Source organism: Sinocyclocheilus rhinocerous, unplaced genomic scaffold (assembly GCF_001515625.1).
Source record: "Sinocyclocheilus rhinocerous isolate Xijiao unplaced genomic scaffold, SAMN03320098_v1.1 scaffold4513, whole genome shotgun sequence".
Classification (NCBI taxonomy): Eukaryota; Metazoa; Chordata; class Actinopteri; order Cypriniformes; family Cyprinidae; genus Sinocyclocheilus; species Sinocyclocheilus rhinocerous.
Window position 1 is genome coordinate 18,436 of NW_015632753.1, and position 25,547 is coordinate 43,982.

The window sequence follows — 25,547 nt, forward strand, 5'->3', positions numbered from 1 at the left end:
AGAAAAGACAAAGGTGTGAAAGGTTACGTGTTTTGATTGTGGGAAGACTTTAACACCAGATACTGAACTAAAGCTGCACTAGAGATATTACAGTGGAGAGAAACCTTATAACCTTTCATGAGCATGACTCTTTTTAAAAAAAGTTTAAACTGTATTATATTCAGATTACACTAATGACAGTTTTCTCTGTGTATTACAGCACTGGACGAATGTTTAGGTATTATAATGTCATTAACACTGCTGGTGTCCTGTAGTTGCGAGTTTAATTTACGGCAGAAAATGTAAACAAGGGAAAAAATGCAAGTATTGACATGCAAAAAAAACCCATGATTAAAATAACAATTTTAAATCACCATCTTAACTTTATAAAATCTTCTTATTCAGTGAGTGATTATTATTAAAACAGGTAAAACTCAGGTTTAAGAGATGCATTATGTTGTAGGAGCCATTTTCAGTTGTGTAGTTTTCTTTCAAGCCGCTAGAGGGCGCAAAAGGTATTTAATCGGCATCGTGACTTGGCATGAAGAAGGTCAAACAAACTTTTTGGCCGTTGTGATGGACTTAGTAGTTAGACGCTTTTTAAAAATTTCTTTATTGTTTGTTGCTGTTTGAATATTTAAATCAAAAAGGAGACAATAAATGGATTGGAATGTCCAAGTGTATTTTTTGAAGTATGGCCTTTATGTATTATTGTCAGTCTTCTTTTCAAATACAAACGACGTGTCAGAAACAAGATCGTAAAATAGACAATCATGCAGCTACAAACATTCTGTACACATTGATTTCAGAGAATGGTAAGATAACTGTGACTTTTCTGCCTGCATAAACCCTCTGCCCCCGCATTTTAATTTTTGATTGTGAAATCATTCAGTTTGGATGTGTAGCTAATATGTAAATATTCATATGCCTGCATATGCGTAATAGAATACATTTACCTTTTCTGGCTGCCATTGGTTGTTAAATTATTCATCTAAATTGTCAATAAAACACAATTTGAAATAGAATAGTTGATTTAGTACATTATATGAATGACCTGTAAATTTTCAACATTTATATAAATATAAATAAGAATGATATCAAGTCATTTTGATATTTTGTAAGTACATTTTGTGCTATGACAAGTAAATGAGAAAATTTTTCTTTTTATTTTCTATAATAACTCATTGGCTGATGCATCAACATCCTTATCTTCCCCTGTGTTGTAAACGCTGTACGTTATGGGGAAAATGTTTTACGATAGTTTAAAATTCTGTACACATTGCTTTCAGAGAATGGTAAGATAACTGTGACTTTTCTGCCTGCATAAACCCTCTGCCCCCGCATTTTAATTTTTGATTGTGAAATCATTCAGTTTGGATGTGTAGCTAATATGTAAATATTCATATGCCTGCATATGCGTAATAGAATACATTTACCTTTTCTGGCTGCCATTGGTTGTTAAATTATTCATCTAAATTGTCAATAAAACACAATTTGAAATAGAATAGTTGATTTAGTACATTATATGAATGACCTGTAAATTTTCAACATTTATATAAATATAAATAAGAATGATATCAAGTCATTTTGATATTTTGTAAGTACATTTTGTGCTATGACAAGTAAATGAGAAAATTTTTCTTTTTATTTTCTATAATAACTCATTGGCTGATGCATCAACATCCTTATCTTCCCCTGTGTTGTAAACGCTGTACGTTATGGGGAAAATGTTTTACGATAGTTTAAAATATTGTAACAAGTATTCTGTTTTTTGTGAATTTATTCCCACAAAGGGGCGACGTATCCTGAAAAATAAGTCAAGTTTTGAAAAAATAAAATAAAATACAAATCATAAAATTTTATTATTTGAGTCACAATAGGATGGAAAATAGCAATACATTATTTTTCTGATGTTTCTTTATGTGTGGGAGACCGTAATTAACCCTAAAAAGGGCAAGACCATAAAGTAGGCAGAAAAATACTGTAACCATGGTCATTTGTTTTGACACATATTTTTATGTCTCATATTGTTAGAAATAATAATAAAGTATCGAGTAGATTCATACACTTTTAGCATGTCTTGATATAAATGCTGTTTCTAAACAATGAAATAAATTGTGAATACAGTGAAATCTCTGCTGATGATCATGTAAAGCTTTTCAGAAGTGCTGATTTCATGTTAATAGTTCCTGTTTTCACCTCGTTCATTATGCTGCTGTCTTCAAATCAGCTGTAAACTGCCACTTAAAGCTCATTAAATTGGTGTAAACAGACTGAAACCAACTTCCGTTCAACTAATTGAAGTGTTTTTGTTGCTTACACATCTGTACAATTACTTCTGAATCAGTTTATTCTTCTGTTTAATTCATAAAATGATTATATTCTTATGTGTACTCATCCATTTCTTTGTTAGTTTGTTCTTATGATAGATAAACGAATGAAAAGGTTAAGGTTTATATTAGATCGACTCACAAATAAATCAAAAACTCGTAGAATGTGAACTTTTACTTTTTTCTATCCATCTAGGAAAATGTGAACACAAAACATTGAATGCTTAAAATGTGTGAAATAACGAAAACATCAATTCATTAACTGATTATTTTTTATTTGAGCAGATCTGCTATTCCTGCCACACAGCTTGAAGCTCCTCCCACGACAACTCACCTTCACTGAAGCTCCTCCCACAGCAACTCACCTTCACTGAAGCTCCTCCCACAAAAAAACCCTCACCTTCACCGAAGCTCCTCCCACAACAACTCACCTTCACTGAAGCTCCTCCCACAGCAACTCGCCTTCACTGAAGCTCCTCCCATGACAACTCACCTTCAGTGAAGCTCCTCCCACAGCAACTCACCTTCAGTGAAGCTCCTCCCACAGAAACTCACCAATAAATGCTGGGATATTCCCATCAGCCTAGAAGTGAAGCAGAGCTGAACACTGAGAACATGAGAGATCCAGAATCCTGCAGAATGGAACGCGAAGAGACTGAAGAACAAAGAGGTTGGTGTTTATTTTTGAATCCTCATTAATGATTAATCAACATTATAGTCATTATATTTGTAGTATAAAAAGTCATATGGGTTGTGAAATGTTATTTCATATTTAGTTAAAATATCAAGTAATAAGCAGGACACTTTCTATGAACTGGGTACAAACTGAAGTCTAAAACTGAAATGTTCTTTTCTGTCTTTTTTTATTTTCAACAAATAGTCAATGAAAGGAGGTGTGAGAAAAATCTGGAATTCTGATTCCAGATTTTCTGAATTTTATTTACATCCATATCTGCTTACAAGTTTTTGAACATTTCATACAGTAAGTTAAATTTATATTTACTTGTAATCAACTTCAGTTTATTTTAAATTATAGAAGTATTATAGTATATTTTACCCTTTTGGTAAGAGGGTTGATTAATGCAGTCAAAACTACTCTGGGTGTGTGTTTACGGTGTGTGTGTTCACTACTCGCTGCTGTGTGTGAGCACTTGGATGGGTTATATCAGTGTTTCCCAACACTGTTCCTTGAGGCACACCAACAGTGCACATTTTGTATGTCTCCCTTATGCCGAGTTCACACTGCACAATTTTCAAACTCGTCGGATCGCCGTTGTTTTCACACTGCGTGACTATCTGGGGTAGCATTCAGTTGCTGCTGTGTTCACACTGCACGATGGATCGGTGACGGGGGGGTTCACTATGCATGACTTCACAATAGTAAGAATCGCCGACAGCTCTGTCTGGTCCGCAAACTACGTTTCACAACAAAACACACGAGAGAAATGATAAGGAAATAACGCCAGAACCCGCGTGCGTCAGACCGGACTTCTCGTGAGCAAGACTGTAATTATTAAAATATATATATAGCCCGCAAATAGTCTGTGAGCAGATTTCCAGCTACAAGGAGAAAAAGAAAAACAGATTATGCAGGAGGGAGATGCAGGGAACAGGGATTGGGTGTTCTGCAAAGAGAGTTGGAGGTAAATAATTTTGCAGTAACTGTTATGCTGATGTTGTGGCTGGTCAAGCAAATGTAGGCGCTTGTTTCTGTATGATATAATTGTTCATATATATATATTAAAATACTGATATTCTGGTCTATAACTCCTCCACGAACTTCCCTCTGCCCTGTATCTTGGTCTCTCATTGGCTGTAGGTCATCGCCGATGTAGTTTTCAGTCAGAAATCATTGCACACTGCGTGATTGTCAGATTATGCGGCAGAACTAATTTCACACAGCGTGATTGTGAATCGCCGACAGCTCCAGATATTTAGCATGCCAAATATTTTGCGTGTCTGCGATTCCCTCAGATCGCGTCTTTGGTAATTCACACTGTGTGATTGTCACTCACGTGAACGAGCACCGATTTGCCTCCGATTTCGAACATTCGTCGGCGATTTCCCAAAACCTGTCACAAATTGTCTGTGAGCTGATTTCCAGCTACAAGGAGAAAAAGAAAAACAGATTATGCAGGAGGCAGAACTAATTTCACACAGCGTGATTGTGAATCGCCGACAGCTCCAGATATTTAGCATGCCAAATATTTTGCGTGTCTGCGATTCCCTCAGATCGCGTCTTTGGTAATTCACACTGTGTGATTGTCACTCACGTGAACGAGCACCGATTTGCCACCGATTTCGGGCATTTGTCGGCGATTTCGTAAAACCTGTCGGCTAAAATCGTGCAGTGTGAACTCGGCATTATCTGACCAATATATTTCTGGTCCTGGAGTCTCTACTAATGAGCTGATGAGCTGATTCAGGTGTGTTTGATTAGGAAAAGTTGGAAAATGTATAGTGTTGGTGTGCCTCCAGGAACAGTGTTGGGAAACATTGGGTTATATGCAGAGCACAAATTCATGTACGAGACATACAATAAAATAATGATCTGTGCCTATATTGTTTTAAAAAGAACAACTGATCAATGTGCCTAATTCATGAAAAGGTCCAGGGACATGTAATTGTTCATTAAAATGTAATCAAAATTCACTGTACTATTGTATTGCAATTGTCTATGTTCTGGTATTATATTTGAGTTCACTTCCCTTTAATCATCCCTTTGTCATTTCCCTTTAACTTTTAATGATATACAGAAAATAAAATCCCCTATGAGTGGTGTGGAGAATAGATGGATTAAAATAAAACTTTTTTTTATTTTTATTTCAGAGATAATGGAACAGATCGAGGAGAGTGAAGAACTGAGTGAAGGAGAGGAGAAAAATCATCACGTCCAAACTGGAGAAAAGTCATTTAGGAGAGCCAAAAATTCTTACCCTCAGACTGGAAAGAGATTACATCAGCTTCAGGCCTATGGGTCCACCTGAAAATTCATACAAACGAAAAGCCTCATGTGTGTTCTTTGTGTGGAAAAGTTTTAGTGTGCTGAGTGCCTTAAAAGTGCACCAGAAAAGACACAGTGGGTCTATGTTCTGGTATTATATTTGAGTTCACTTCCCTTTAATCATCCCTTTGTCATTTCCCTTTAACTTTTAATGATATACAGAAAATAAAATCCCCTATGAGTGGTGTGGAGAATAGATGGATTAAAATAAAACTTTTTTTGATAATGGAACAGATCGAGGAGAGTGAAAAACTGAGTGAAGGAGAGGAGAAAAATCATCACGTCCAAACTGGAGAAAAGTCATTTTGAACAGCAGGGACCGCTGTGTTTACTGCAAACTCGCTTTACAGGTGCAATAGCGGCGAACAACAAGTTGCAGCAAACAGTTTCAAGCATGGGGATGACGAGTGTGGATGTTGATATTGAGGAAGCCCCATCCTCATTCAAATCAGAGGTGTGGCGGCATTTTGGCTTTTTCCGAAGACTAAAAATATATAACCTTTCATACTTTGAAAAGCAGTGGCAGTAAAAGTCATTTAGGAGAGCCAAAAATTCTTACCCTCAGACTGGAAAGAGATTACATCAGCTTCAGGCCTATGGGTCCACCTGAAAATTCATACAAACGAAAAGCCTCATGTGTGTTCTTTGTGTGGAAAAGTTTTAGTGTGCTGAGTGCCTTAAAAGTGCACCAGAAAAGACACAGTGGTGTGAAGGATCATATGTGCTTTGATTGTGGGAAGACCTTTTTTACTGCCGCTGAACTGAGACTGCACCAGACAGTTCACACTGGAGGAAAGCCTTACAAGTGTTCACATTGTGACAAGAGATTTGATCGGCCAGGACATGTGAAAATACATGAGATGATCCACACTGGAGAAAAGCCGCACACATGTGATCAGTGTGGGAAGAGTTTTGCACAAAAAGGAAATCTTAAGCTACACATGAAAACCCACACTGGAGAGAAACCGCACACATGTGATGATGTGTAGTAGTTTTGCAAAAAAAAAAAAGTCCACCTTAAGGGACACATGAAAATCCACAATAGAGACGAGCCACATGTTTTACACGTGTAGCACTCTTAAGTTAACAATCCATTGAACTGTGATCAATACAGTAAAAGAACGAGCATTATATCTGAAGAAACATGTGAAAGTTTGTACAAAGGAGAAGCCTCACTATTGTTTTTTGGCTGGGTGTTGTGTGAAAACAGATGTAAGAATGTGTTTAAGATTCACTGATCTTGATTTAACGTCACATGAAAAACTAAGGTGAACGACATTGTATTGGTCATTCAACATGATGGCGTCAGTTTAGTGATTAGATTCAATAGTTTCAAGTGAGAGTCAAACTATGTGTGAACGTTTAACTGCCTCTACTTGACCAGGTGCTGCTTAAGCCATTCGGGGTACTATTATCTTTAGGGACTAGGTTTGCTAGAGCAATTTTTGGTATTGTCTATTCCATGCTTTGGTTAAGGAGTCACTTTTGAAGTTTAACTGCCTATAAAATACAGTGCATCACAGCCTTAGTTGGACTTCATGACTGCAGCACCGAAACGGCACATTTTCAATAAAGAATCCTGCTGAAGATATGCCCGGATCTCCTGGTCTTTGCTTCTGAGTGTCCTACTGTCTTTTAGAATTACACAAGAAAAGACAAAGATGTGAAAGGTCATATGTAGGGATGTAACGATTAACCGTGAGCCGGTTGAAAATCGATTGAAATGTGTGACGATTCAAATCGACTGAGATGTTAAACGAATCGCGATTCATATTTTGAACAGCAGGGGCCGCTGTGTTTACTGCAAACTCGCTTTACAGGTGCAATAGCGGCGAACAACAAGTTGTAACAAACAGTTTCAAGCATGGCGACGACGAGTGTGGATGTTGATATTGAGGAAACCCCATCCTCATTCAAATCAGAGGTGTGGCGGCATTTTGGCTTTCCGAAGACTAAAAATGACAGCGGTGAGGTGAACCTTTCATACTTTGAAAAGCAGTGGCAGTCTAGACCACAGTAACTCAGCTCTAATAAATGTTTCAAGTTGATTTTGAGACGTAGGCTAATATTTTATTGTGTTGTGATAATGAGCAGTGAAAACATACTGCTCTTGCAGAACGTCATCACATCTGATTAGTTGCATCTGATTAGTCACGAATCCTGTCCATGGACTTCCATCCGATTGCCACCAGAGATCACTTTTCCGTTACATTGACTCTCGCACTACACAGACTTCCACATGTCACCACGGACTACATTTCCCAGCATCCATTGCACTGATGATACGCACAGCTGTAACCAATCTAAGACACTTTATGGTTGCGTTTACACTTGGCATTAACATGCGACCTCTATCCGGATGTTGTCCACATACACATTGAAAAGACAAGTGTAAACGCGCTTCTGATCGGAATGTTATCCGATCAGCGTGTCCTGGTCCAGAGGTAGTCGAGGACGCATTGTGATCGGATCTCAGTGTAATGTAAACGCAATCCAGCCATCATCTCTGCATTCGCAGGTCGACATCACGCTAAACGCCGCCCCCTCTCTCCTGATCTGTCGGAAGAACATTTCGTACAACTCGTACATTTATTTTGATTTGTAAAATGTCCCGTGACTGAAAATAGTTTTCAGAAGAAAACCCACCACTTCAGGTCGACTTTGCACCGCAGACTTATTTAAATGTTGCGCGGGAAATACAGATCCGATCGTTTATCCAGATAGAGAAGTCAGCTGATGTTGCCAAGTGTAAACGCACCGTGTCCTGATTGACTGATGATCCGATCTGCTTGATCAGATCACGGTGATCGCATGTTAATGTGCCAAGTGTAAACGCACCGTGTCCTGATTGACTGATGATCCGATCTGCTTGATCAGATCACGGTGATTGCATGTTAATGCCAAGTGTAAACACAGCCTATAAGCTATGGACTTCCTCTTTCAAATCGCAGAGTATTGTATAGCGTTTATCACTCTCCTAGCGATAGCTACTCTACGGAGCCAGTTTCTAGTTTTCATAGTCTAGTCATAGTCTTGCCTTGCCTGTTTTCTCGTATTCTGATTCTTGCCTGTGTTTCTTGGATTAACCCTTGTCTCGCCGTTCGGACTCTGTTTGTACCTTGCCTGGACTATTGCTCATGTTTCTGGATTATCCCTCTTGTCAAGCCCTCTGGATAGCGTTCGCTATCGACTGACTCACGCCCGTTTTGGATTGCTCTTGTCTCGTCTGTGCCATACCTGCTTGCTGATGTTTTGACCCTGCCTGCTTCTGACCATGTCTCTGAATAAAGCTATGCGTATGGATCCGCACGTCTCTTGTCTCATTCGCCCTGTTGCATTAGTACTCAGGTTAAGACACTTTAGAGACATCTTTCTCTTGGCAGAAAAGAGCAAATCAACCTAATAGACGCTTCATTACACCATATTGTTTTCATTATAATGGCCATTTGTGGTGGTGATGAGAAGTCCTTGTGCTTTATACACCTACCCAGTAGATTAAACCATGAGTGCAGACCCCTGATTAAATGATCTGCTGTTGTTAAATGAACAGCAGCTCACCGCAGCTCAGACTGAAATTAAGAATTTCCCCTCGCATAGACACGCTCACATGCTTTATCTACACGACAGAGAAAAAATAATAAAAAAAAAAACACACGAGTTGAGCTCGGAGCAAAATTTTTAATGTACAAAGACAGTTGAAGACTGATGGGACACTGACCTCTGCTGGTGAAAATGAAATTTAACATTCAAGAATGTATTCATCACATTAGTAATAATCAGTGTTGGGAAGATTACTTTGGAAATGTAATAGGTTACAGATTACAAGTTACCCTATTTACAATGTAATAAGTAGTGTAACTATTTCAATTACTTCATTAAAGTAATGTAACTGATTACATTTGATGACTTTTTGATGACTTTTCTGAATTTCTAACAAATGTTTTCAACTGTTAATAATTTTGAAACATTTTAAGCAGGCAGGGTTAATCTTTCAGTAGTACTCGGATTACTGTCGGACTTTAAAAATCTTGCATCACTTGAATTAAGTGTATAAAAATGTTATTATAAAGCACAGACACCACAAAATTAGACTTTAGCACCTCTTTTTACTTTGAGATCGTTCTGAGGTTAAATACAGATCTAAAATCATAACAAGATACAGTAGTTTAATAGCTATGATATTTGCATAGCTATGACAGGAAACACATGCTAACAATGCTTTGGAAAAAAACTGTTAATCCTAAAAAAAAAAAACAGCATATACATAAACACCCTTTGGGGTTCAAAGGATGTAACCCCTTAGGAATCATTAACATTTTCATAAGTAACTGTAATTTAACTACACATTTTTTCTCAGTAACTGTAACAAATTACAGTTACATTTATTTTGTAATTAAATTACGTAATTCTGTTACATGTATCTAGTTACTCCCCAACACTGGTAATAATGAAGCAAGTAATCATAATAATAAAAGAAAATGCTTTAAGGTAAATAGGATAAAAAGTAGTGCAAAAACTGTATACAATAGAGCTGAAACAACAAGTGGACAAATTCAGGGAATGTGCAAAAAATAGGAGACATACGTGTAGAGCAGCGGTTCCCAATCCCAGTCCTCGCAACTATATAACTTTAGGGATAACTTCATCCAATCGAGTTTTGAAGGCAGCATATATGTATCCTTATCTTCCTTAAGGCCTAAACACACTGCACGATTTTCGGCTGTCCCAGACGAAAGATTGGCATCGTGAAACAATCGCGGCGATTTCTGTGATCGTGGCTCCTAATCGGTGGTCCTGTGTCGTTCAGTGAGAGAGGTTCAAAGACGGCCGTTTTCACGATCTTCCGACCAAAGATAGCCTACGACACAGCATGATCATCGCACAGTGTGTTTGCTGCAACGATCCACGTTTACTGACCAACCAATAAAAATGCGACATGAAATCAACGCGACATGGCGCTAAAACATAAAACTGCTTACCTCAAGCTCTTATGCCTTCCTCTTTCGCTGCTTCCACTTTTTTTCAGCACACATAAAAAAATACAACTGCTAAAGTGTGATGTATCAGGCTCTTTTTGTTTTACCACTAACGCATGCCGAAGACGTTTTATTCTTTTATAGTAACGTGCATCGTATACGAGTCAATAGGTGTCATCATCGTACAGTGTACACACATGTCGTAGCCAAGTTTATTAGATCCATGTCGCACAATGTGACATGCAGTGATCTTATAGGATTGCTAAAATTGTGCAGTGTGTTTTGGGCTTTAGATATCCCACAATCCTGCGTGTTCATTCCTGACAAGTTGAGCTAAAAATAAAAGATGGCCTCTGAAAGCCGAGGCTGGTTGTCATTTTGTGTGGAAATGTAAGTTTTGACCGACCTTTTTCCATTTTGATGTAATTTCTAGCAATAAATTAGTGCTGTAGTAATTAAATGTTCACTTCGCTATCACCAAAGCTCTCAATTTTGTTGTAGATCATAAACCATTATGCTGCCTCAGAAGTCTGTCTGAAATCAGTTTTATTAGGTGCTTCTGTGCACAAATGCTTAACTGTTGAAAAGGACTATATTTAGATCAATTTGGACGTATATTTGCCGCTGTGTGTAGTGTTTTACCTGTACAGTATAATTAAAGGTCTTCCACACAGAAAGAAAACAGAAAAGCTACTGTAAAAGTGAGTGTGATTTGTATTTGTTGTGGTGTACTGCTTTATTCATCTCAGGCCCCGTCCACACGAAGACGCGTTTAGCTGTATACGCATAAATTTTGTATTGCATAGGCGTTTCGTCCAGACAAATCCGGCGTTTTGGGAGAGTGAAACCGATATTTTGCGTTTTCGTGTGGACAGCGAATCCGTATATTTTCTGAAACGATGACGTCATCAGCCCACGTCTCGCCCCTAGTCAGACACCGCTACGTCACGTAACAGCAACAAAAACATGAACAAACACTGAACGATTGTCTTTTTATTAACTAACATTAACACAGATTAATAAATGTATTGTTCCACATTCGTTTGTATACCGCACGCAAGGTTTATGCACATAGTTCAAGTCGTCTTCTCTGTTTTTAGTGTCTCTCTGTGGCAGAATTACAGCGCCACATGCTGGTCTGGCATGTATACTACATCGTTTTGTGTCGGTTTTGTGGTTTCGTGTGGATTTCTTGAGATTCGTTTGTATACCGCACGCAAGGTTTATGCACATAGTTCAAGTCGTCTTCTCTGTTTTTAGTGTCTCTCTGTGGCAGAATTACAGCGCCACATGCTGGTCTGGCATGTATACTACATCGTTTTGTGTCGGTTTTGTGGTTTCGTGTGGACGCAGATATTTCTTTAGACGAGGAGAAAAAAAAGATCGGATAGGGAAAGCTCTGGCTTCGTGTGGACGTGGCCTCAGATTGTAAGAAATAATACTGTTGCAGATTTTTATAATCCTTCATCAATATTCCTGACTCAAATAAACGTTTTCTACCGCAGACACAGTGAGATCTCTGCAAATGATCATGTAAGGCTTGTCTCATAAGTGTTACTGTTAACATCGCTGATTTTATGTTAATAGTTCCTGTTTTCACCTCATTCATTATGCTTATGTCTTCAGATCATGTGTAAACTGCCACTTAAAGCTCATTTAACTGGTGTCAATGGACTGAAACAAACTGCTCCATCACCGCTATTGAAATCTACAAGATATAAATCTTTTAACAGAATTTCTGTCATTATAGTTTTGGATAAACCATATTTCATGCAAAAACAACAAAAATCTAAAAGCAAACGACCAAAAACTAAACCAAATAGGTTAAAAGAAGTTCAACCCAACCGAGGTGTTATTTGCTGCTTACAATTCTGTACATTTATTTCAGAATTTGATTATTCTCCTGTTTTATTATTGAATTTGTAACTAATCTAATTAAGTGTTTGCATTTTCATAGATGGGTAGAGTTAGATACAAATTAGATGCTTAATAAAAAAATAAAAAAACTATTTCAGTAATTGATTGTTTTGTATTGTAGCAGATTTGTATTTTTGAAGCTCCTCCCACAACAATTCACCGTCAGTGAAGCTCACCAAATAAATGCTGGAATATTCCCATCAGCCTACAAGTGAAGCATGGGTGATCCAGAATCCTGCAGAATGAAACATGAAGATACTGAAGAACAAAGAGGTTGGTGTTTATTCTTGATCCCTCATAAATGATTAATGAACATTAAAGTCATAAAACAATGTTCAAGTTGTTCAAAATTGTGATGATAAAGTTCTGAACATTTCATAAATTGAGCAAAGCCTGATTTATATTTACTCCAACTTCAATTAAACTTCAAAAAAACTTTTTTATTTTTTATTTTAAATTTTTTAAGTTTTGGGAACAGGGTTGATGAATGCAGTCAAAACTACAGTTTGTGTAATAGCTGAAATAGGGTTCAATTAAACTTCAAAAAAACTTTTTTAAAAAATTTTTTTTAAGTTTTGGGAACAGGGTTGATGAATGCAGTCAAAACTACAGTTTGTGTAATAGCTGAAATAGGGTTGAGATTCAATGGGTCAATGCTAATAATAAATGGTAAATCAATTTTATTTATTTAAAATTACTTTTTTCCATCAAATGAAGTAAATATCTGAGATATTGTGTCAGAATCTTGGGATTTGTGCCTATAATAGAAAAAAAAAATTGCAAAACCTATATAAAAGAAATGGTGTGGAGAATAGATGGATGAAAATAACTTTTTTGTTGTTGTTGTTTTTTTTTTTAGACTTAATGGAACAGAATGATGAGATGAGAATAATCGTGTGGTCAAAACTGGAGAAAAATCTTTGAGAGCCAAACATTCTTGCCCTCAGGGTGGAACGAGATTCACAAACATCAAAAGTCTTAAACTTCACATGACAGTTCATAGTGAAAAGAAGCTGCACACGTGATCAGTGCGGGAAGAGTTCCTATTCGATACTACACTCGTACTGTCACTAGATGCTTATGGGGAAAACTCCTTTTTCTCCGATTACCAGACATGTTCACAAGTCTCTGAGGTCCAAGTCAAGTCTCAAGTCTTTAAAGTGGAGTCCAAGTCACGTCTCAAGTCTTTTTTCTATTTATTAGAATAGAATAGCTTTTTATTGTCATTGTACAGCTGTACAACGAAATGTTTTGCTCTCACACTGAAGTGCACACATACATACAAGAATTTACATAGAAGTACATTTAACAAAATGCAAACAATGATACAGAAAATATAAACAGTGCAATGTAAACAGGTGTGCAGTAGACAGTGCACATGTAAACAGTTATATATACTAAATTTGCAAAATAGTTATAGTGCAAATGTATTAGATATGTACACTTGAGTGAAATATTAATAAATCGAGAGAATTAAGGAATAAATATATAAATATAAGAACAGGGTATTGCACAGGTACAGGTAGCTGTATGAGTAGTAAGTGTATAGTCCTTAGTATTTAACCCCAATCAATCAAATGAATAACACAAATTAAATAAATCTCATATAAACAAACTAAGGCATGTCTGTGCTCTTTTTCAATTTAAAATGAGAGGCAACCACAGTATTTTAAACACAACACAATCCTAACAAAGAGGCTGCATACATGCAGCACGAGCAGTTTTTAATCTACATTGGGTTGTATAATTTCGAAATTTAAATAAAAAACAAAACGTTCTGACTTTAGTTTTGTGAAAATATTCTACATAAAACATCTGCACGAAACAAAATAGCAGACTGAATTAGAATGCAGATTCACTCTCTGCCATCAGGTGGTGCTTGAACAGCAATTCAACATCATTTCCTTGGTTGCCGCTATAAAACAAAGCAGCGCTGCGGTTCTGAACACTACTTTAATATACATTACACAGAGGCAAGATAAAAAGAAAATACCATCTAAAATTTTCTAAAGACAGCCAGTTCCCCTCAGAGATACATTCATATAAACTCCCAGTCCCATACCAAATGACTTGCGTTTTTTACGAGACTCATGAGTCACGAGTCCAAGTCAAGTCCCAAGTCTTTATTTATGCGACTTATGTGCAACTCGAGTCCAAGTCGCAGACTCGAGTTTCCATCTCTGCCAATTACTGAAGCCTTTTTCAATCACGCAGTGTAACTGGATGGCCATTGGTTCGTGCAGTGAAATAAAAACAAAACCAATGGCTCTGCAGCGGAGGGATGAAGCCGGCCAGAACCCGCCAGAATGCGAAAGTAAACAAACTTTGAAGTTGGCTTGAGAAAGTCTGACCTATTTGAAGTAGTTTTACAAGCGTGCAGTTTGAAGGTGTTCGGTTGATGAAGTCTGAAGTTTGAATAAACAGTAGTTTGTACAGCTTGAAGCTGAATATTTGAAGGTCATGCAATCTATCACATACATAGCTACAGGTTGGATAAAAGTTTGAAGTTGACTAGTTTGAAGTTTGAAGGTTCCCTTCTGTGTACTATTTCTAATCCATTTAAACTCAAACTCTCTAATATTTCTAAACTATCTATCTATCTGTCTCTATAATCTGACCGTTTCTATCTATCTATCTATCTCTATAATCTGTCTCTATCTATCTATCTATCTTCCCTTCTATGCACTATTTCTAATCCATTTAAACTAATTCAAACGCATCTATCTAATATTTCTAAACTATCTTATCTATCTATCTATCTATATTTATCTATCTATCTGTCTTCATAGAAACACTCTAGCAACTAGCCAAACCAACCTAGCAAGCACCCTGAGTACCCTAGCAACCACCCAGAGTACCCTAGCAACTGCACACCTAGCAAATGAACAACATCCTAGGAACTTCCTAGCAACTATACATATTACAGATTATTATTATTTTTTCATGTGAGCTGTATTAGTCAACATGTGTAGAAGTTTTTTTCAACACAGCAGTCAACCCTGGGGGGGGGGGTTTCATAAAACTAGTTTACCAAATAAGCCAGGCTTATTTCAGTTAGTCTGACTTATTTTCACTTGATTTGGTTTCATAAAGCAAAATTACCATAGCTCAAGCTCAGTCACTGTGGAAACTTATGCTGGGAAGCTAACCTGGTCTGGAGCAGGCTAACTGCCAGGCTAAGCCTGAGTTGACGCTTAACCAGAGTTCCTCTATCACTGACCTATCAATTTATTCAATACAGTGGCTAAATTAACAAAAAATAAAGCATCAACAGGTGTTGACATTTCCCAACAGCACGTGGCTAAAGACACTTCGAATTGAGATCGGGAGGTCATTCCACCAGCACAGTCCAGGAAAAGGTCCGTGATAGTGATTTTGAGCCTCTTTGGGATGGCACCACAAGGCGCCGTTCACTTGCAGAACGCAAGCTTAAGGAGGGTGCATAAGTTTGAACTAGTGAGTTTAGGTATATTGGTGCAGCGCCATTGGTTGTCTTGTAGGCAAGCATCAGTACCTTGAATTTGATGCGAGCGGCTACTGTTAGCCAGTGTAATTTGCATGGCCTTAAATGTAAACAATTTAACTGAAGACGTTTTAAGGACCCGCGGAAACCCTAATAAGAACATAGTCCAGTGTAAACATTTCTGTCATGCATTTGGCAAAAAGCTTTTGTTGACTATGAATTTTACCTTTGAAATTTGAGGCAATAGCAACTCTGGCGTCCCCGTGGTTTGTGAGCAGTGGTGTGATGGCGATTTAAATAAAATGCAGATTTCCAAACAATCCAAACATATGGGTATCCCCTTGAACTTGGTAAAAAGATAATCTGTTTACCATCTTGACTTGAAAATACTGTTTTCATGGTCAGTTTTTCATTTATTATTTGCTAATGTTAATGAATGTTTACATTAGAGTGCATGTCCTACTATGCTGAAATTAATAGGGGAGCGGCTGGAAACTAGCGACCTCTCCTGGTTGGAGATAGTACAGTATTAACATCATAATCTGAAAGCAATCTTTACGTGTCTTGCTTTTCAAATGTTTTAAAATTGATCATCCGAGTCTAATATGGCTTTCACACCTGGCCCGTTGTTTCGGAACCTGGCGCGTTTCCCCCCTTAGCGGAATGCATAGTCGATATAAAAAACTGGATGATGAGTAATTTCTTACTTCTAAATTCTGAAAAAACAGAGGTGTTAATTATCGGACCTAAAAACTCCTCATGTAATAACCTAGAACACTGTCTAACACTTGATGGTTGCTCTGTAGGGCTGTGAATCTTTGGGTAGACAGCGAATCGATTCTATTCACGATTCATAGGTTTTCGATTCAATTCAAGAACGATTTTTGCAAATTCAGAATACACAGCAGCCTTTATGGTTAGAGAACCATAGGTTACAGAAAAAAAAAAAAACTTTTGTCCATTATTAGATGCTAGTTTAATGATGCTATGGCATGGCATATGTAGAAATGTATGTAAGCCAAGATTTTAAAAAAGAGCTTTAAAAGTATTTTGTAACACTCCAAAGAGAAAGGAAAACTTGAAATCGCATCATATGACCCCTTTAAGTATGACGTCTTGTCACAATTTTGCGACTTTGGTGCTTAGAGGGTTAAGTTCTATGAGATCACTTCTCTTTCAGTGCGAAAACTTCTTTATCTCATTTTCATAAAATAAAATGCTATAGTATTAAACTTTTCCTCCCCATCGGCGAATGATGATTCTGAAAGAAAACGCACCTGATGTCTGTTTGCTATAGCAACGAACGCTACTTTCATGCATCTGATATCATCATCAGATAAACCTCGCACTCTTATTTCAAGGTTGTTGTTAATGCTGTGGTTATTTTAACAGTTTCCTTCGTACATTTGGTTCAACGACATTGTTAAAACACATTCATCATTCAATGGAACTGTGCTTATGCTTTAGACACTTACATTTTTGCTCAAATACAACACACTTAACATTTGTGGGAACCTTTGTTACAGTCACATTATTTCTTTAGTATAAATGTTTGTTCTATAGAGCACATCATGTTCGTTATTTAGTGCAAATCACGTTGTATAGTGAAAATCATGTTCGTTCTGTAATGTCAAGTAATGTTTGTTTCATTCCAGTGATTCATGTTCTTAAATGAAAATCATGATTGTTTTTTTTTTGTTTCTGACATTAATACTTTTTGTTACAACAGTTCAAAAAATGTTCAGTAAACTTTGATATTTAGCAGATGAGCTCACCTGGAGGCCATAGTATGAGACGTTAGTGTTGAGGTAAACCACAAAGTTCAAAGGAGATGCATAAAGAGCATATTTCCAGGTATTTCAGAGAAGGAAACCTATCTCCCCTCCCAGTTTTTCATGAGGAGTTGTCGACCCAAGAATAGTGAACGAATTGTTCATTGCGATTTGTTAATCTATTCAACAGGTTCATTGAGAAGAATCGGCTCGTTCACGACTAAGGCTGGCCACACACTAGACGATTTTCAAATCTTTACCTATTTTAAAACCATGGGAGACCACAGACATGAAGACAGTTTCAACCGATCTTAGCCTTACGCTCTGAACGCACACACTAGACGATTCCAGCAGACCGCGAGACCACACACTTGATGATTGTAAGGACGATTTCACAGTGACTCGCAAGATCAAACGTGACTAGAGAAGGAGAACAATCGAAGCTGGCTCTCCTGGTGCACGTTCTGTTTCACAGTGAAAAACAACTTTTAAAAAAGAATGAGGGTGATGTTCTTTCTCAGTACTCGTGGCATGTTTGTGGCTGCCAAGTTTTAGCTATAGAAGCACACAACATCCGGTAGGTGACGCTTGCTCGCTCTCATTGGCTATCGCGAGCAGTGTTGGGGGGAACGCATTACAAGTAACGCGAGATACGTAATCAGATTACTTTTTTCAAGTAACTAGTAAAGTAACGCATTACTTTTTAATTTACAAGAGAATATCTGAGTTACTTTTTCAAATAAGTAACGCAAGTTACTTTTTTTTTTCCAATAATAATGTGTTTTTTGAACATTAAAGCATGTCAACATATTCTGTTACACCAAATACACAAAATAATGATCTTTAAAAAAGCATCATATGACCCCTTTAAAATGTCCTAGTATGCGGCCAGCCTAAGACATTGCTCTTGCATTTCAGAGCAGTGGTGATTTCTTCAGTTCAAAATAATGAGGAATGATGTTTTATGAAATGTAAAGGTAAATGTTTTGCAAAATAAAAAACAGATATTTAAAAAATATGCTCAAGTGCAGTAGTGAAGTAAAATACTTTGTTACCATCCACCCCTGTGTTTTAATCAATAAATGCTCTATTATAAATATATTTAGGATATTTAGCTGTCTATAAATCATAATTTATTTGTGAAACAATTTAATTGTTCATTTAGTTTCTTAACTGTTCAAGATGTTTTCTTTTAATTGTATTTTATAAAAGTTTTTTAAAAAGTAACCAAAACTATATAAAAAGCAACAATAGTTCAATCTTTCAATGCAATTCAGTACAGCATACTGTGATACAAGTTTTAGCAGTCATCGTGATGAATCGGTACACATGCTCAGGAGAAAACATAAACCAACTGTGCAGCAAAAAAGTAATTTGTTGAAAAAAGAAAACATTACAAAAATAGTTTATAAGTACTCATATGTAGATATTTAATATTTAATATTATCAAAAGTACTGTCATATTTAAAAAGTGCAATGTATTATTAGAAACACTTTAAGATAAGTATTAATAACTGAATTTAAGTAATAAGTGGAAACAACAATCTCTGTGTGTGTGATTCACTTATAAAGTCAAATTTTTAACTAACTCATTACCTATTTATTGTTGCAGTTGTTTATTTTTGAATAATCTGTGGCCCTAACAAAGTTTTAGTTTTATTGACAAAGCTTATATAGATTACTGTTTTGCCTTTTAGACGGAATCATAAATTAAATACTATTAGATGTGCTGCACAAGACTAGACAACGTGTCTTTAAACACGTATTTAAAAAAGAATAAAACTCCGAATACATGTTTTATTGTTTGAATGTTTTACTTTTGTTGTGTGTAAAAATATTCCAGCACTTCTGACATTCAACATTGGCGTCTGAACAGGACTTTTATTTTGGTGTGGTGGCGTGACGTCATAAGGCTGCGCCGCGCTCCAGCGTCTGTGTTTCGGCTGAAGAAAGGTTTGTTTATTCCTTTCAAAGTTTAAGTCAACGCTAACGATGTGAAATGGCTTAATTATTGTTTAACGTAAGACTAGTGATTTATCTGACGTTAATTAAAGCACTCAGATAAACTCATGCTTACGACACCTGCTGCTCAAAACTGTAAATCGACAAGGGAGCTGATTGAGACGCACCCGGACATTTAGTTTGGATCTGTTTTTCTTTGTTTATTTTTTTCTCATTTTAATCATGACAGTATCGAACCACACGGGGAAAAAACTCCTGCTGAAGCAGCTGAGATCCACGTGACACACTATTATAAAGATGGCGTTTATTAAAGAGGAGAGTGAAGACTTCAGGATTGAAGAAGTGTTCAGTCTGAAACAAGAAGATACTGAGGAACAAACAGGTTGGTTTGAACCTTTTAGTGAATATTAAGCAACTCTCCCACAAACATTACAGCCCTGCCACGTTCAGTCATACCAACAATTTCTTTCCCTTGCCATTTACATCATTATCTCCTTATCCCATCCTCATTTATAGGTCTAGAAACTGTGGTGGTCTGCTGATCAAACCAGACCTGGTTTGTGTTCGTCTGAAATCTTTGGTTTCATTCCACTCTGTTTTGGCGCATTGTACTCTGTCACTCCTTGTCACTTTTTCACAAAATGTATTTAGTTAGCACTTGTAGTACACTTGAACCCATCTTTCATACACTAGTAGACTCAAGTGTACTACAAGTGGTAACTAAATGCATTTTTTGAATACAGAGGAAGTATGTTAAAAGCACATTGTAGTTCATATTCATGGTGTCCCAAAATAGCACAGCCGAGTACACTTTTGATGATTTTAAGTTTATCTTAAGAAGTACTAGGGCTGTGCAATATATCGAAATATCGCAATATGCATATCGCTACAGCTTGCAATATTTGGGGCCGTGAACAAAAGACAAAGAGAAAATCACTTCACTGCTCTTGCTTAACTTTTGTAGCTTAAATAAGAATCAGTGAGTTCATAGAGTGAAGACTAAGCAGTGTTTTATTTTTCCTTTTTATTATTCAGTTCCTAAACTGGTGTTAAAATGATTACACTAAAGTTAAAATTACATTTTTATGTAATGCTAGAGTTAAACACTACTGTTCACTTTCAGAAGTTGTTGTAGGGGTGCTTTCTTCAAAAAAAGTGAAACGTATGCTAGTTATATTAGAATCAGAATGAGCTTGAACACAAGGAACAGAACAGAATGAACACAAGGAATTTGTTGTGGTTTTACAGGAGCTCTTGATACATACATAGAGTCATATAAATAACCATATATATATGACACTAGATAGTTATGGAAGTTCAGAGAACTGACTCAGTAACAGCTGGGTTTCATCTGAGCATGTGGCACATTTTTCTTCAATATCGCACAGCCCTTTGTACTAAAGAATAATTTTTAGTATATTAAGTACAAAATTAGTGTGAAAATAGAGCACTTTAAGTACATTACGGAAGTGCACTTTTTTCACCTGGGAGCCCTTCGGGGCGGGTGTTCTTCAGATTTTGGTAGCCCAAAATGAATTTAACTAGTCCAAATAAAAAAAGATATCGGCTGAACTTCACTGCGGACAAATCAGCATGTAAATAGCACAACCTGCTAACTAATTAATTAAAACATTTCACCTGTTGAGTTACTGCATGTTGTCTACATTTGTTCTTCATTTAAAGGGGTCATGGAATACAAAATTCACTTTTACATGGTGTTTGATCATAAATGTGTGTTGGCAGTGTGTGTACACATCCCCTCCTTAATGACAAAAATCCACCCAGTGTTTTTTTTAATCCCTATAAATAATGAACCCTTTCTCAGATCAGATCAGGCCATTCTCAGATTCTTGCCAGATTTACGTAGTTCTGCACAGGCCACTCCCACGATATTTGATTGACACGGACGTTTTACCTTAGTCCCTCCCTGAGTGAGCTGTGAACAGTCCGACCGTGATTGTTTCAACGCCGGAGCAGGAACGTAGACAAGAGTGGCTCCTAAGTGGTTGAGGTTGGAGTTGAAGTTGATTGAGGTGTTTGTTGTTGGATGTAATAATGAACACAGCAGTCGTCACTCCTGACATCTGAGCCGCTGAAGACGCAGTGGATTATGTTTGTTTTTGAAGGGAATGCACCCCCCTGATCTGCTAAAAGGGGTCATATGATGCGATTTCATGTTTTCCCTTGTCTTTGGAGTGTTAAAAGCTGTTCGTGCATTCAGAAGAGCCGTAAAGTCGCAAAGATTAAAGTCTCAAACCCAAAGAGATATTCTTTATAAAAGGGGGCTTTGTAGAAAACGAAGCGTTTGAGAGAGGCGGGGCATAGAGGACCTACAATAATGTACAGTATTTGAAAAATAATGTGTTTTTTGAACATTAAAGCATGTCAACATATTCTGTTACACCAAATACACAAAATAATGATCTTTAAAAAAGCATCATATGACCCCTTTAAATGCGTCTATGTTCGTGCGAATCATTCGTGATTCAGCTTCACCTCCAGAATGAATGAATGAATAAGGCATTTATATAGCGCTTTATTGTGTATTGCTGTACACCCAAAGCGCTTTACAATCATGTTGGGGGGTCACTCCTCATCCACCACCAGTCACAGAGAGTCAGGACCTCGGTTTAACGTCTCATCCGAAAGACTTCTGTGTTCTGTGTCAGCTGCGTCACACGGATACGCTGTTTCCGTTCAGATCAAATCACAACAACGTAGGAAACGGATCCGGCGTGACGCAGCTGACACAGAACAGCATATGCTGTTTACAGGGTGATGCGGAGGAGACGAATTGTTGAATAAAGTCGTTTTTTTAATGGTTAAATTAAATTTTTACCTATTTTAATCACTATAGAGAAAATATAATTAAATAAAATTAACTTGACCTTCAAGGGGGCGGGGGGTGCCGTTCCCCCCTAAAATAATGGCAGGGGAAACACTGTCCTTGCTACGTCTCTGGACTTGGGAACATTTCAGTGGCATTGCTGTCTATAGGAGGGTCAGACAGCTCTCAGATTCCATCAAAAATATCTTAATTTGTGTTCCGAAGATGAACGAAAGTCTTACGGGTTTGAAACGACATGAGGGTGAATAATTAATGACAGAATTTTCATTTTTGGGTGAACTAACCCTTTAAGAGAGATTGAAGTTGACGACCAGAGGCCGGTTTCACAAAACTAGTTTACCAAAACTAGTAAACCAGGCTTATTTCAGTTAATTGGACTCATTGTCAAATGATTTGGTTCCATAAAGCAAATTGAACATTTATCAAGCTCATTCACTGTGGCAACTTATGCTGGAAAACTAACCTGGGCTGCGTTTCCCAAAAGCATCGTAAGCCTAAGGCCGGGTTCAGACTACACAATATTTTTGTCGGTCACGATAGTCACTGTGTCAGATTACACTATTTTGACTCCTAAAATCTTGTCGTGTCGTGGACAAGAATTATGTCAAGACTACACGTTGCTTCCCGACCATTCATCGCGTTTCGTCGTAGCGACTGACTTCCGAAAACAAGAGTGTAAACATTGCTGAAGCGCTTCTGCTATAGTTCGCCAGCATTTTTCTTTCTTTGTTCTGTCGGATCGTAGGGTGATAAGTTGATTAGTGGCAATGGGTCTACGATGTACTTAGGCTTACAATGCTTTTGGGAAACGCAGCCCTTTCATAGGGTGATTGTGAAACACGAAACACATCACTTGCATGATTTTATGGTGAAATGTATTTTTCATGTTAATCGGGTCAATTTTGATCAAGAACAATGCACTGTGCGGTGTATATGCGAATACTCTAATCTGTTAACATGGGCGCCGAAAAAAATAAGCGCTGCTTACGCTCTGCTTGCGCATGCAGTGTGAAACCAGCATTTAACTGCTTTTGTATTTTCTTCTAGACCTGATTGAGAAGAGTCAAGAGCTGAAGGATTTGGAAGAGAAAGAGCAGAATGAGAAAGATCATGATTTAAAAATTGGAGAAAAGTTGGAATCTAACAGTTTTTTAATATGCCGTCATTGTGGAAAGAGTTTCAATCGAAAACAAAACCTTACGCTCCACATGAAAGTTCACACTGGAGAGAGACATTTCATCTGTCAACTGTGTGGAAAGAGTTTTGCTCAAAAAGGAAGCCTTACAGTCCACATGAGAGTTCACACCGGAGAAAAGCCTTATACTTGCTCTCAGTGTGAAAAGAGTTTTGCACATAAAGGCAACTTTAATTTCCACATGAGAATTCACAGTAGAGAGAGCTCCTTCACCTGCCAACAGTGTGGAAAGAATTTCCCTCAAAAACAAAACCTGGCAATCCACATGAGGATTCACTCTGGAGAGAAGCCTTACACTTGCACTCAGTGTGGAAAGAGTTTTGCTCATAAACATACTCATAATGACCACATGAGAAGTCACACGGGAGAGAAACTGTTCATATGTGGTCAATGTGGAAGGAGTTTCATACATAAAGTAAGCCTTAATCGCCACATAAGGACTCACTCAGGAGAAAACCGTTTTATATGTCATCTATGTGGAAAGAGTTTTTGTCATAAATGTAGCCTCAAAATTCACATGAGAGTTCACACTGGAGAGAAGCCTTACACTTGCACTCAGTGTGGAAAGAGTTTTACTCATCAACACAACTTTAGTTACCACATGAGAGTTCACACTGGAGAGAATTCCTTCACCTGTAAATCTGAGTGAACGTTCACTGCTGCTGAGTGTGGGCCACATCTGATTGTACACCTTCATACCCACTTCTCTTATTTTCATTCTTCACCTCTATCTACATTATCTTGAGGCTACATCTGGCCATCTACTTTGCTGTAGTTTCAAGTAATAAGCATTTATATTTACATCTAGTCATTTAGCAGACCCTTTTATCCAAATCAACTTAGAAATTTTGTAAGCAACATTTTTTTTATAAATAAATAAATGAATTGAATAGAAAGGAATATAGAACAAATATATATATATATATATATATATATAATATTGTCTGGACTGGGGACTTTAATTGAATAGAGGCATAATTTAATTTCATATATTGATAACTTGGAATCAAAATAGTAGTTGAACTTCGGTAATGCTGTGAAATGCCACACTGTATAACTGAATGATAATGTAAATAATGGTCATACAAATAAAATGGCAAGCTGAATGAAATAAAGAACTTTACACTACATTTTCTGATTCATCTTAGTGAGAGAATGTACTGGTAGTGTACTCATCTGATGACATCTGGAAGGTACCTCCGTGAAGTTGGCGCCCAATACAAATAAATAATCACCAAAACTATGCCATTCGTTTGTGCTGATTTGTGCCACAAAAAACGAATGTTTGTGCTGGTTTGGTGTTTGAGATATTAAACATAATTTTTTTGACCGTGTGACGTCACTCTCCACCCCATGATGCCCAAATCGCTCCAAAGTTCGTTTGTGCTGGGTTTGTGCCGTTAAAACAAACGCTGAATCTATTTTCCTTCCTTAGATATAACCACAATGTTTTCGGCGAGCTGTGACGTCACTCTCCACCCCAGTTTGTCTAAATCGCACAAAACCGGTGTCATTAGTTTGTGCTTGATTAGTGCTGATTTGTGCCGTTGAAATGAACATCAAATATATTTCCCCTTCTTAGAAATAACAAACAGAATTCGGGGCAGTGATGTCACTCTCCACCCCCTGCCGTTCAAATCTCTCCAAACTGGTTTCCTGTTCATTTGTGCTTGATTTGTGCCGTTAAAAGAAACAAATGTTACCATGACCTCTTCTTAAATATAATGGAAACTTTACTCTCCATCCCATTTTTCTTTATTTTAGAATTTTTTTAGGGAGAAATGCATCTTTACGGATTACATAATGAAAGAGTTTGTTTTTAATTATTTGAAGAGTTTTATTGAAGACTTTGAATTATTTTGTTTTAAAGTTGTAATTGAAAGCTTTCTATAGATATATGTATCATGTCTGTGAGGCAAATAAGCTATTCGCTGAGTTTCGGTTCATCATTGTGAAGCGCCTCCTGTTCAAGACCGAGACGGCAGAAAGCACATCCAGTTTGTTTTCTTTATTTTAAAGCACAATGTTTTATTGTGAGTGCACACAAATAAAAGTAGACCCTTTACAGTGCAGAATTATGTATTACTCTTTTCTTTATGAG

At 37.2% G+C, this 25,547-nt stretch overlaps 1 protein-coding gene across 2 annotated transcripts; it reads left to right on the plus strand.

Annotated features, from left to right (window-relative positions):
- On the plus strand, positions 1-24,664 carry LOC107743059 (gastrula zinc finger protein XlCGF8.2DB-like). 2 transcript variants are annotated; one of them, XM_016556163.1, is made up of 3 exons: positions 1-13; positions 19,633-19,785; positions 23,299-24,275. In XM_016556163.1, exons 2-3 carry the CDS (start codon positions 19,701-19,703, stop codon positions 24,093-24,095), a joined length of 882 nt encoding a protein of 293 aa, XP_016411649.1. In that variant the 5' UTR covers positions 1-13; positions 19,633-19,700; the 3' UTR covers positions 24,096-24,275. The 2 variants fall into 2 exon arrangements, with proteins under 2 accessions (XP_016411649.1, XP_016411650.1); XM_016556164.1 differs by lacking the exon at positions 1-13 and adding an exon at positions 24,595-24,664 and having other exon boundaries at positions 19,698-19,785; positions 23,299-23,861.
- The last annotated feature ends 883 nt before the right edge of the window (positions 24,665-25,547 follow it).